Source organism: Parambassis ranga, chromosome 15 (genome assembly GCF_900634625.1).
Source record: "Parambassis ranga chromosome 15, fParRan2.1, whole genome shotgun sequence".
NCBI lineage: Eukaryota > Metazoa > Chordata > Actinopteri > Ambassidae > Parambassis > Parambassis ranga.
The window spans coordinates 12,184,845-12,197,379 of NC_041035.1; the positions used below are offsets into that span (position 1 = coordinate 12,184,845).

At 39.6% G+C, this 12,535-nt stretch overlaps 1 protein-coding gene across 1 annotated transcript in view; it reads right to left on the bottom strand.

The window, feature by feature from the left end:
- Window positions 1-482: 482 nt before the first annotated feature.
- rgs7a (regulator of G protein signaling 7a) overlaps window positions 483-12,535 on the bottom strand; it is a 40,610-nt gene continuing 28,557 nt past the window's right edge. Inside the window, exons 5-18 of the mRNA XM_028423181.1 lie at window positions 11,555-11,661; window positions 10,683-10,734; window positions 9,790-9,854; window positions 9,426-9,502; window positions 9,154-9,235; window positions 8,192-8,266; window positions 7,792-7,890; window positions 7,547-7,608; window positions 4,202-4,312; window positions 3,958-4,083; window positions 2,836-3,022; window positions 2,549-2,638; window positions 1,564-1,600; window positions 483-1,008 (exon numbers count right to left, since the gene is read on the bottom strand). Of these exons, the coding sequence (XP_028278982.1) occupies window positions 1,580-1,600; window positions 2,549-2,638; window positions 2,836-3,022; window positions 3,958-4,083; window positions 4,202-4,312; window positions 7,547-7,608; window positions 7,792-7,890; window positions 8,192-8,266; window positions 9,154-9,235; window positions 9,426-9,502; window positions 9,790-9,854; window positions 10,683-10,734; window positions 11,555-11,661 (1,154 nt within the window). The 3' untranslated portion in view covers window positions 483-1,008; window positions 1,564-1,579. The remainder of the gene's footprint in view (window positions 1,009-1,563; window positions 1,601-2,548; window positions 2,639-2,835; window positions 3,023-3,957; window positions 4,084-4,201; window positions 4,313-7,546; window positions 7,609-7,791; window positions 7,891-8,191; window positions 8,267-9,153; window positions 9,236-9,425; window positions 9,503-9,789; window positions 9,855-10,682; window positions 10,735-11,554; window positions 11,662-12,535) is intronic.

The following is a 12,535-nucleotide window of genomic DNA, read 5'->3' on the forward strand; positions in this document are numbered from 1 at the left end:
CAAAACTTCATTTGTCTGCAGAGTGCTTTGGTGCCGTTTGCTGAGCTGTAGGAAGGAGGCCAGGTCTGTAGGAAATAATTTATCACCCTCTAGTGGTAGAACACAAACATGCATGTTGGATCCTCTGGACACTTTCCACTCATGTTGCATGTCCAAAAGTACATTTAAAAAACAAGGCCAAGTCATATAACAGATAGAGGGCCAACTTTAATAATACAAGTAAGTAAAAGTGTCTTTAAATATGGTATAAAAATAAATGCAGGAGAGAATAACAAAGAATTATGCTCTACATAAGACAACAGACAGCATTTTGTTGTAAATCTGAATGTGACTTTACAGGTGCAATGAAAACCATATGTGCTAATTATTGTAGTGCAATAAAAATAATGCAAAGCAAATAAATGCACAATAAATAATAATATTCATATTATATATATGTATGTATATATATTGTATATTCATTCTGCACAACACTTCCCATAGCGTGACAAAGTATCTGTGACCTCAGATCATGTAAAGCGATGACATTGGTTAGAGTTATCAGTTTAAGCTGTCATTTGATATTTTTTCTATGTGTATTTTTTTCTTTCTTTCTTTTTCCTCTCTGACATCATTTGTTTCAGCTGGTGGCAAGAGAGGGGGCTCTGATCCAGCAGTTACGATGGAAAGAACTGGAACACTGGACTTTCTTTTCATCTCGATAGTCTGTCAGTGTCCTTTGCAGAGTCCAGCAGTGCCTTCTTTCAGAGAATACTGGAAATATATCAGGTACTGAAAGAGGAGAGAGAAGAAGAAGGAGCATCCTCTCCATGGACATGCAACATCCTGTGGACAACAGACGAACAGACAGCTCAGCTCGTCATCCGGCTGAGCCAAGAGCAGATGACAGACAATGATGATGAAGAGATGAGATGGTTCCCCCCTCTCCACGTCCCAGAGAGAGAGATGGCATTGATTTTAGCATGATGGCACACAACTGGTCGATCTCTTGGATGCCAGTGGTTTCCCCTGCAGGGAGAGGAGAAAAGGGAAAGCAGAGGAGAGAGCGCAGGAAAGAGAAGGAGGTAAGTGGAACTAATATGGGAAGAATGAAATTACTCATTTCTGTTTCATTTATTATTTAAACCAGCTTTAGTGCTGGTGCTAGACTCATACATTTTGTAATGAAGGCAGTGTGTCATGGCCTCCTCTGTGCAATGATTATTTGTTGTCAGAATTTGAGAGTGTGTGAGTTGAAGTTTTTCTGACGTCAGAGCTTGCGTCTTGCTCGTACGCATGAACTGAGCATTTACACACACCAGCAGGGCCGAGTGGTGAGTGGTGCCCAAAGGTTTAGGCAGACCAACACTTACATTACTATAATCAGGTGTGACAGCAGTTGGGCTCACGCATTTCTTTTGGGTCACATAAGTGTTGTGTCACCAAATTCTTCAACTGTACAGCTCAATATCTATGTATCTATAGTTGATGCTCAAACACAGGACGTGCAGTGCAGTAGTTGATAACAGCTAAGTGGCAATGGTATGCATAGTACAGTGCGTGTGATTCAATTCTGGACATTACCTGCAAGCAAGAGTCTTCAGAACAAATTCTTACTTTTCTGTGGAGACAAAATAGAGACATCAATGAAGTAAATATACCTTGAGGAATATTCAGGCAGGCATCACTATGAAGCTATTGAAAGCAGTATTTATACAGAGTTGCTATTTCATCAGAAAGAGAGGAAAATAAACCCTCAGAAACTGTCGTGCATGTAGCAGTTTCTTTCATTAAAAAAACCCTAGAATATAACACTAAAATCTTCTTTGCCAGAATAGCTGGGGAAGTGTAGGAGGTGTGAGACCAAGTAGGATTTAAGCTCATAAATACACCTATGTAATTCCAAATTATTCATCATGTTGTGACAGCCCCTGTTTATCCTGCGGTTAATAATAGTTTCCACAAACCCGACAGCAGTCGTGATCAGTCAGCCACACCTGAAACAAACTACTAATATGTTCCATTTCCTTCTCACTGCTGATGCGGGTATGTGGGTGCCATTTTGTCTGACATGTTACAACACATTTTTCTGGGAAGGACATACTTGAAGCAGCATTAAACAATAATTGTGGTGTGCACATGTAATTTTTAGGATTTTCAAATCCATCACAGACAAGCTAACCACCACAGCTGAAGAGAGTGTGATGTCCATGTGATTCTAAATGTGCGAGTTGAAAATAATATCTCAGGAGTTTTGCCCCTTAGTGCTCCAAAATAGTTTATGTAATCGCAGTGAGTGGAATCATAACACCTCTTTCCCGGAAGCTGGATACATGTCACTGCGTGTGAGTGTAACTGCAGCCGCATTTTCACGACTGCTTTAAATGTAAATGGTTACTAGGAAATTGCTTAAAGCATGATTTAACTTGAAAAGACGTGAGTGTAGGTTCCAGGAAGGTGTCAGAAATCAGTGTGCATGCTGCATGATTCAAGGCACTAAGCTAGCACCTCTGCATCTCATCTTATTTTCAAACACGGCCATTTATCCAGGGAGACTTTTTTTTTTTACCTTCTTCTTGGCCTGTAATAATTCCTGGTAGGCACTGGAACGGATGAATCGGCTGTAAGAATCACTCTTCATCAACTTGTAAATGTGTTCCTGCCATGGAAAAACATAGTGTGTAAATGATGTATAAATACATCGGACACAGGTGTCAAAAGTCCTCTGAGGCTGCAGGCAGAGCTGTGAATCATAAACTGCCATCAGCAAAGATTATGCCGGCAGTTGAACTGTACATGCACAGAAACCAGCTGTGGATGTGTGATTCATTGTATTTGCTGTTAAATATTACTTACCTGTGCGTCCTCAAAGGCGTAGCGTCCAGGATCTTTGACATTCTGGGTTGTTTTGTCGTAGCTCTTGGAGTCGACATTGATGGCACTGGGCGCTCCTGGGGCCAGAAACTCCTGCCAGATTTCCTGAACCCGAGTTGGAACTTCTCTTATTGGACGCTTTTTTAGTTCCTGGACCGATAGCCAGAACCTACAAACAAATCCAAGTTAACATCATGATGGTCAGCTTTAAGCAGAGACAATACAGGTATGTACCATCAGATGGAGCAGAGGAGCCATCATGCAAAAACATTGGTTATTCTAACCATGTTCAGCTGTTCATATGCAGCCCTGACGCTCTGCAGTGTTCCTGTTACCATGAATATATATTGATTCAGGCAATATTCCTGTTATTCTAGCTTGTTGTCCATTAATTAATAAGCGGCATTCACCAGCTGTCCTAGCTTTGTTTATATTACCACCAATACCGAATATGAAGAATATCCATAATAACCGTAATGTTGCTGTTGAGCTGCAATGTATATACTGTATGTTTCTATAATACAGTGTGTGTGAGTGAACCTTTAATGTGTGTGTGAGTGTGTAGGGGGAGAATGTGTGAACTGAAACCTTGTTTGTGTGTGTGTGTGTGTGTGAGTGGTGTACATGCTGTATTCACCACATCATGGTGACAAATATGTGTTCACACATCCACAGTGTGTGTGGAGCCATGTGGGAACAAAAAGCTGCTCCCACTGAAGTTAAAGCCACTGATTTTAGTGGTTTGTGGTTGAGGTTAAAGGTCATAAAGGTTTGGGCAGCTGAGCATGTTGCAGTTATGGTTAAATGCACAGTTCATTTAAGCACATGATAGAGTCCTGAAACTGGCTGCGGTAGAATTTATTCATTGCTATGCTCACATTTTTGAGGTGCATTTCATGGCTTTTTATTTGGCTGTTCTGGTTGCTGATTGCTTTGCAGATTCAGATGTTATATTAGTAGGCTTATCTTTTCAAACATGATGAATTGTTCTAGATTGAATTTCCTGTTACATATTCATAACAGTTAAAATTGGCTGATGGAACAAAGATAAGAATTAATTTACTAAACATTATTTTCTGAAAGGAGCTGTCATTCTGTATCCACCTGAGATTCTCTGAGCTGAACTCAGACTCCAGGAATTTGAGAAATTGCTCTCTCCCCACAGGATCTTTGAGAACCTCGTCGATGCCAAAGGCCCACCTCTTTACCCTCTGCTGGCCTGGCTCCTTACTGCAGGGAACATACAAAAAAGAAAGAAGTATGTGTACCACAAAAAAAAAACATATTCATCAGCTGTGTATCTGCCTTATATTCATCTGTACTACTGTTTCTCTACATGTATGCCTACCTGGCTTCAAGCTCCCAGAGTGTGGTGTCATCTGAGATCCAGGGGTTGGACGGGTCTGGAGGTGTGAGGAAGGGGTCATATTCAAGGTACTGCTCCGTGTAGCCCAGCAAGCTGGAGATGAAACAACACATATCACAGCCTGTAGAGCCCATACAGTTCTGGGAGTTATAATGAATGTGTTGTTTTATCATGTAACAACTAACTGAAAAAAGCCCAAATACTCTTGAGAGCAAACTGCAGATTGAACAGAAAGCTAGAGTCTGGCAAGAGGGATCAACCCTGCAAGGTTAGAGAACTCTCCGGTGAATGTGCTTCTCTTTTAACCCTCATGCATTGTTCGCAAACACTACCCTAATGTGTTGTTCGGGGACAAAAACGTCCCCTAACTTTAACGGTTTTAAAAATATATTAGATAAATATTTTTTTGAAATTTTTTTGCATAGACCTTTTAATTAACTTCAGTTCTAATCAACAGTAGTGAAAAAATCATTTTCCCCCAGGATTTTAACCCTTTAATCACCAATTTTATGAGGGGTGGTGCTGAAAATTGAAAAAAAAAAACACAAAATGGCTCATTTTTAATAGAAAAGGTGAATGTGGACTGGATTCTTTTGAACCTTTATTACAGTCTTGGTCATGTCAAACATCAGTAAAAAAATTGACTTGATTGCATTATTAGTTTTTGCACAGCACTGGATTTTCTTTTTTTCTCCCTAATGTGTTGTTCGGGGACAAAAACGTCCCCTAACTTTAACGGTTTTAAAAATATATTAGATAAATATATTTTTGAATTTTTTTTGCATAGACCTTTTCATTAACTTCAGTTCTAATCAACAGTAGTGAAAAAATCATTTTCCCCCAGGATTTTAACCCTTTAATCACCAATTTTATAAGGGGTGGTGCTGAAAATTGAAAAAAAAACACACAAAATGGCTCATTTTTAATAGAAAAGGTGAATGTGGACTGGATTCTTTTGAACCTTTATTACAGTCTTGGTCATGTCAAACATCAGTAAAAAAATTGACTTTATTGCATTATTAGTTTTTGCACAGCACTGGATTTTCTTTTTTTCTCCCATTTTGTCCCATAGACTTACATTATAAACACACTTTTTTTGACTGCACAGCCATGGCACTACATAATCATGCATTCTTGATTGTTGGTGGTTTACCCTGTTGGTAGGAGGTAACATTTGTGATTTTTACAGTTAACAACTTAATTACCATATTAACCCTTTACCTGCAGGCCTGTGCTCATGTAGTGTAGTTTCTGGCTTGTATATGGAGTTATAGGGAGTATTTTAGCACATAATTGTGTGTCTACACACTGTGTGTGTATGTTAGAGAGGAAGAGAGCCATTTGCACACTGATCTTGTTGTCTGTGAGTACACACAACCACAGAGTCTTCATAGTAAACAAAAACAAAGAAAGTGTTGCTATGCACGTGTGGCCCTTTGATGTCTACAGGTGCAGACTAAACAAAACAAAAAGGCAAGTGGTCTTACATGTGACCTTGTGGTCATTTGATGGTGAGAAGAGCAGAAAGCAACATGAAGAGAGGATTCACTTGTGCACAATCTCTGGAAATGATTGTGCAGCCTGGCTCTATGAAGGGCCAGGCTGTGAAGCTGTGAAGGCTGCACAAGTAGATCCGTCACTTGTTCACAAGCGAATCCTTCATTCGTTCACAAGTGAATCCTTCACTCATGCACAAGTGAATCCTCTCTTCATGCTGCTTGCTGCTCTTGTCACCATTAAATGACCAGGAGGATGCATGCAAGTCCACTAGTGTTTTTGTTTTGTTTAGTCTGAACCTCTCAGCATCAAAGGGCCCGGCACTTACTTTTAGGGCTGCAACAAATTTACTTTACTTTACTTTACTAAACTACTTTTAATACTAATTTTAGTAGGGGACTAAACTGTAGATTAGATTTGGTTAGTCAATGATTATTTATTATGTTATCAAGTTATCTATCTATGGTGTCTATTTAGTAACATGCACATGTACGTATGGTCGTGTGGAGCGCAACACACCATGGAAAAGGGGCACTTAGACCTCACTTAGACTAATTCAGTGATCTCAACTGAGACACTAACCTAAAAGTAAAGTCACTCTACTGGAGGACGTGTTTTCCGAAAGCTAAAAAAAAAAAAAAAACAGCTATTTTACCCATCCACAACTTCAGACGCCAGAACTCCTGGATGTTTTCATTTTACATGCTTATGCATTGCCGTTGTACGTCTGAATTAGGTACACTTCACTTACTTAGTAACTTTATTTTCCTGACTTTCCTTCCCTGACAGTGTGCAAATGGCTCTCTTCCTCTCTAACATACACACACAGTGTGTAGACACACAATTATGTGCTAAAATACTCCCTATAACTCCATATACTTAAGCCAGAAACTACAGTACATGAGCACAGGCCTGCAGGTAAAGGGTTAATATGGTAATTAAGTTGTTAACTGTAAAAATCACAAATGTTACCTCCTACCAACAGGGTAAACCACCAACAATCAAGAATGCATGATTATTTAGTGCCATGGCTGTGCAGTCAAAAAAAGTGTGTTTATAATGTAAGTCTATGGGACAAAATGGGAGAAAAAAAGAAAATCCAGTGCTGTGCAAAAACTAATAATGCAATAAAGTCAATTTTTTTACTGATGTTTGACATGACCAAGACTATAATAAAGGTTAAAAAGAATCCAGTCCACATTCACCTTTTCTATTAAAAATGAGCCATTTTGTGTGTTTTTTTTTCAATTTTCAGCACCACCCCTTATAAAATTGGTGATTAAAGGGTTAAAATCCTGGGGGAAAATGATTTTTTCACTACTGTTGATTAGAACTGAAGTTAATTAAAAGGTCTATGCAAAAAAATTTCAAAAAAATATTTATCTAATATATTTTTAAAACCGTTAAAGTTAGGGGACGTTTTTGTCCCCGAACAACACATTAGGGGGTAAAATTTGCCCACAGTGTACCGTTGACCTATGAAAAATTTTAAAATCATATTAACAAAATTTATGTAAAATTAAGCTTATTGAGGAAAAATGATTCAATTTGTCCACATATTGACAAAGTTATGGCCAAAATAAACAGAAAAATTTCTCTCAGAGGACAAAAATGTCCCGAACAACGCATGAGGGTTAAAGGAAGAAAATGACAAATCGACACTTTGTGGAACCTCCTGTTTCTGGCATTGTTGGCACAAATGAAACCTGAAGGCATTATGTGGACCCAAGGTCAATGGAGTTCTTAATCCCACGCCAGGTTAGGCCTTTTAAAGGCTCAATAAACAGATCGATGGCTAAAGTGAATAAAGACACAAAGGACATCGCTCACCTCTCTGCCACTTTGGACATTTTCAGTCGATGCCTGTCTAATTGCAATTGCCAAAAGGTGATCTGAAAAAAAGAGTAATCAGTATACAACAGTATCCATGAAGTATATTTATATTTTTTTACATATGTATCTTACTCTAACTGATATAGTATATTTTTCCAGGGTAAGAGCACAGAAAAATGATGCAGCAATATCTTTTAAAGATCCTTTATCTGTAATACTGGAGTGCCCCCTGCAGGACCTACCTGTTGTTGCAGTTCTTCTTCTGTAGGTTGCTTAGCCTCTGGAGCAGGGGTGTGCGTTGGGCTGTGGGTGCGGATATCATTCTGCAGCCCATACACAGACTGATAACACAAAAGTATTTTGAAAAAATAGCTCTTGAGTAGCCTCACACACAAAACAACACATTTGTGTTTACATGCAGATCCTTGCAGAGGCTATGGTTAAGTTCTGATGTGGCCCCAAACTAAGTGTGAAACTCAGCACAACTGTTGACTGTCTTGATTTTATCCAGCAAAGATTCACTAGACAGCGTTAGCTTCGTAGATTAGCTGTAGAAGAACATCGTACTACATAGAAATATTCAACAGGAAACAGAGGCCTTGACCTTACAAAGTTGTGTAAGAGTGGGAAGGTGTACTGCACCTTTCTGGTTTTGTGAGGGTTTTTCATTCTGGATGACTTCTTTATGTCGACTTCTGTTGTATTCACACATCCAGGCTGTGAAAAGAAAATCAGATTTATATTATACTATGAACATGAGTTGAGTTTCACTTTATTTAACTTGTGTGCTTAGCTGAGGTGTGATGAGATTCTAGGACGTCTGCAGGACAATGCATCAGACGGTTTATTAAACATGGAATGTGCCGGTTCTACCAAAACAAGTAAACCAGCGGGACATCCGGCTGATTGAACAAGTGGTCTAATCTAGGTCCCTTCCAGAAGAACAGAGCTAAGTAGCTTGATGCCGTCACTGTGAAATTTGAATTAATATTGATTATGTTGCTCCAAGGACGCATAAATTGAACTTGTTATTTTCCAATTAACCGTGGAGCAGTGGCTTTCAGGGAAATACAGCAGAGGAGACCCTTTAACCTCAGGGGGGAAACTAAATGCCAATGCTAAGCAAGTGTGTAGGAACAAGGTAAAGAGCAGCACTGAAGCTGATGTGTTGTGACAGTTATTGATGTGGCATTTCATGTGCACAGCAAAGGCAAACACACGGCGGAGGATCTGCACTGTGTTCACCTCTTTGCACCTTTTAAATGTTACAGGAAGCATGTACTACTCCTATATACACTGTGTAAACTAAGAGCGCTCCTAATAGCATAACGATGTCAAAACATGATTTCTTTGTTTCACAGATTATTTCATCATTAGTGTGCGTGAAATGTGTGGAATGTGGAATTAAAATAACCCAGACAGCAGACATAATTTACCGTATCTATGTAATTACTCTTCTGACTTGGGAGGTGGAGCGGACTGTGGTCAGCGTTAAATTATTTTTTCAATATTATTCACTTTTGAAGGAACAATTAAGATGACGTTGATAATGTCAGAAATGATATCAGTTGAGGTATGACAGCGCATTGAGTAATTTCACTCACCACTGGTCTGTGCACATCCCAGAATGCTCTTTCTTGACTGTCGAGAATTTTCCTCTCAATTTTGTCTCTTTTCTTGTCCACTCTGGACAGAAAAATGGAGCACAGACGCATTAAAACAGCAAAAGTCCACAATATGTGTAATGTGAAGCTCATCTGCAGTCGGAATGAATTTAATCATGCAGTGGTAGTAGTAGTAGTAATTTAGATGTTAGTTGTATTCATACTTCAGTGAAGGAAAACTTCACTACAGTCATTGTGTTTGTGTTTCTTACTTTGCTTGTGCTTCTGCTTGCATAAAAATGAACTCCCATTTCCTGGCGAAAGCTCTCTGTAGCCTTGCTAAGCTTTCCTGTAAGTCAAAGCGAAGAACAAAAAGAGAAAATAAAGGCTTTTTAGACATTTTCCCACACCTGCTGTGTTATGTAAACTGCTGGATAGCATTTTTGTAATGATTCCTGTTCACGTATTAAACAGACAAAGAAATGTACAATTGCAGGCATAGTGTTTGGAGAAAGAAACTTTACAAATCATAAGAACAAATGTTGTCTTTGTTGATGTCAGTAAAGCCTGAGAGCAGTGCCAACACAGGAACAGCACAGAGAGGAGTGCTGACTTAACAAGACCTCTTTCACTTACCGCTTCATAGTCGGCAAGCTCCAGACGTGCTTTATTTTGCATTGTTCTTTTGCAGAGGTAAACAGCTGAGAGAGACAGACAGAGAGATTGGTAATAAGTGCTGGAATCTGAGCATCATTTTAAAAGCCTTAAGTGGCCCTGCGCTTATTCATTTAATCCTCTCATATGCACATTTAAACTGGCCTGTGAAACACAAAGGTCATTTACTGTGTGCAGTGTGTATAAGCATCTGTGAGCGTGTGTGTGTGTGTGTGTGTGCACGTGCACTTGACTTTTTGATGTTTTCCTGTACTCCCATCATCCCTTCATCTCTTTGTTAACAGACAATAATGTGGGAGTTTCATTATGCCATTAGGCTGTTTTCATTAAAGGGCATCGTTCACGTGAATCACTTGCTACATCAGAGACACTCTTAACTTTCCCGAAAGCCTCGCAGGATTATTCCAGCAGCGAGCATTTTTACTCTCCTGCAACTCAATATGAAAGAGCTGCAAGGGTGCGGTTATACACCAAACCATTTTTGGCATTATGAGAGAGCTTTATCTTCGCTCTGGCTGGTTGTAACAATGAAAAGCTCATCCTGGTACCCCCATAAAAATGTGCAGCCAACTGTGCACTGTGTTACTTCCCAGTAATTAGTCACAGAACATGGACTGAAGTGGGCCCTATTGACTGAAAACATGAATGTATAACATATAAACAAAGCAGATACCCACTGCACTGTATAACTGATTGTGGGGACAAAGCTTTTGAGTAGAAGTAAACATGTGTTTCTGTCTTCCCATCCAGATTCTGTAGTGGCAACCCTTGTTTTATTTTTTGACCATTATTGGTGTGTGGGTCTGCATCATTACAATGCACAATGTGTGACTATAACAACAGAGCTCTCTCACCATAGTCTGTGTTTTCTGGTTCCCAGCAGTTTGATGGCCAAAAGTATGGAGTCTAAAGGAAGAAGAAAAAAACAAAAAACAGGATCATTAAGAGACAAAACCAAAAGAGAGGGACTCACATCTTTGACAGCATATATAAAACCCACATGGTGTTTCAAATAGAGGCACTGCCATGCTGTGTCTGTGCTGCATCTGTCACAATAAAACATTTTGTTGTATAATGGGGCTTGGCATAATGTCCAAAGCACATAAGCTCCTTTCAGAGAATGCTCAGAGCAGACACCAGCGTGAATCTTGACCCGACTTTGGTGTGGTTGTACAGACTGGTTTCAGATAAGGTGAGCTGATTACACATAAAACAAAGGGCACAAATAAAGCCGGCTACTGACACAAACAGCTTTAGGCATTGATTTCTCTTGGTTAGTTGTGTGCTGCACACAACCACCAATCTACTTTGTTTACAACAGCATGGAGGGAGCTTCAGGTGTTTTTGTGGAAAAACATGTGAAATAAAAACAGTCTGTCGTCTCATGAAAGTGCCAGTGTCTCCAGCCTGAATGAAAACATTCTGTTCATACACAAGTGAAGCAAGTATAGATTGTTACTTGACGTCTTGTTGTTTGACAGTTTTTGACCCATAAGCAGTGACATTGACAGCAAAGCCTGTCGCTCTGATTGGCTCATCAGCTTAGTAAACTAGTGCATGATAAGAGAAACACCGTGACCCGGACAATGTCAAGAGGGTGCACAATTGCATTGTTGGTACATCTGCAGTCCAAATTCTTTTGATCAGCTGATCTATTTTTTTATTAACTATCACACTACTTCCCTTCCAGAGATATAAGGAGTGTTGCTAATATTTTAATTCTCACCTGAAACCTATAGAAAGTGCCATCATCTTTGAGAGTGAGGACATGGTCTGAGATGGGGAAGAAGTAACCATGTGCAGCCATCAGAGTTCCTAGGTGAAGGGCCTCCACTGGGATAAAACAAAGGCAAAGTCAATTTATAACTTCTCTAATGGTCTAATGTTATTTTCATGCCTGTAAAACATTCACACAGAGAGTCGCTCAGAAAGTCTAGCGTCACTGCAGATACTGTATTATTTAAGAAAACTTCATTCAGTTTCCAAAAAAACGCACCTATAACGAGAAGAATTCAAGAATTTCCCCTCGGGGATAAATAAAGTAATTCTGATTCTGAATCCATTTATTGAACTTTAATATATATTTATAGAATTTTTGAATCATGTACACACAGCAGGGGAAAAAAATATCACATTGTATATTAATATGCATAAAAAACTGAAGTGCTGGTAGCAGAATTTAATGTTTAATCAAGTTCAGTTAGCTGTTGTTGCTGTCAGGTTAATGTGCAGCTGCCTTATGTCTATTTGTCAGACGTCACATTGTATCATCTACTCAGAGGGTGAGAAGGCCCTTCCTTTGCCATCAATAGTCATGGGCCACAATTAACTTTATTCGACCCTGTGTACAAATTCTTGGAAAAACTGTCCAGAGTGAACACCAGGCTCTGCTGCTTTAATAAACCCTGGCGGTGCTTTGACAGAAGGATAGGCAGGTCTCCATTCCAACCAAACAGCACAGCAGGAGGTCTCGCTGATTAGCCCACCTTCAGCCGGAGAGGCGGAACTCATCAGTCAAATCACCTGGTGTTGTGCTTAGTCGGAGTGAAAACCCGCTTCCTCCTGGCGCTCTGCGGCACATGGGTGACTGTCCCTGATTTAAAGCCATCAGATAATGAAAACATGTAATCATCATCAACCGTGTGTCTCATCTGCCACCAGTTATTCCCTGCTGTTCCGAACCTGTGACGCCTTCATGGTGTTGACA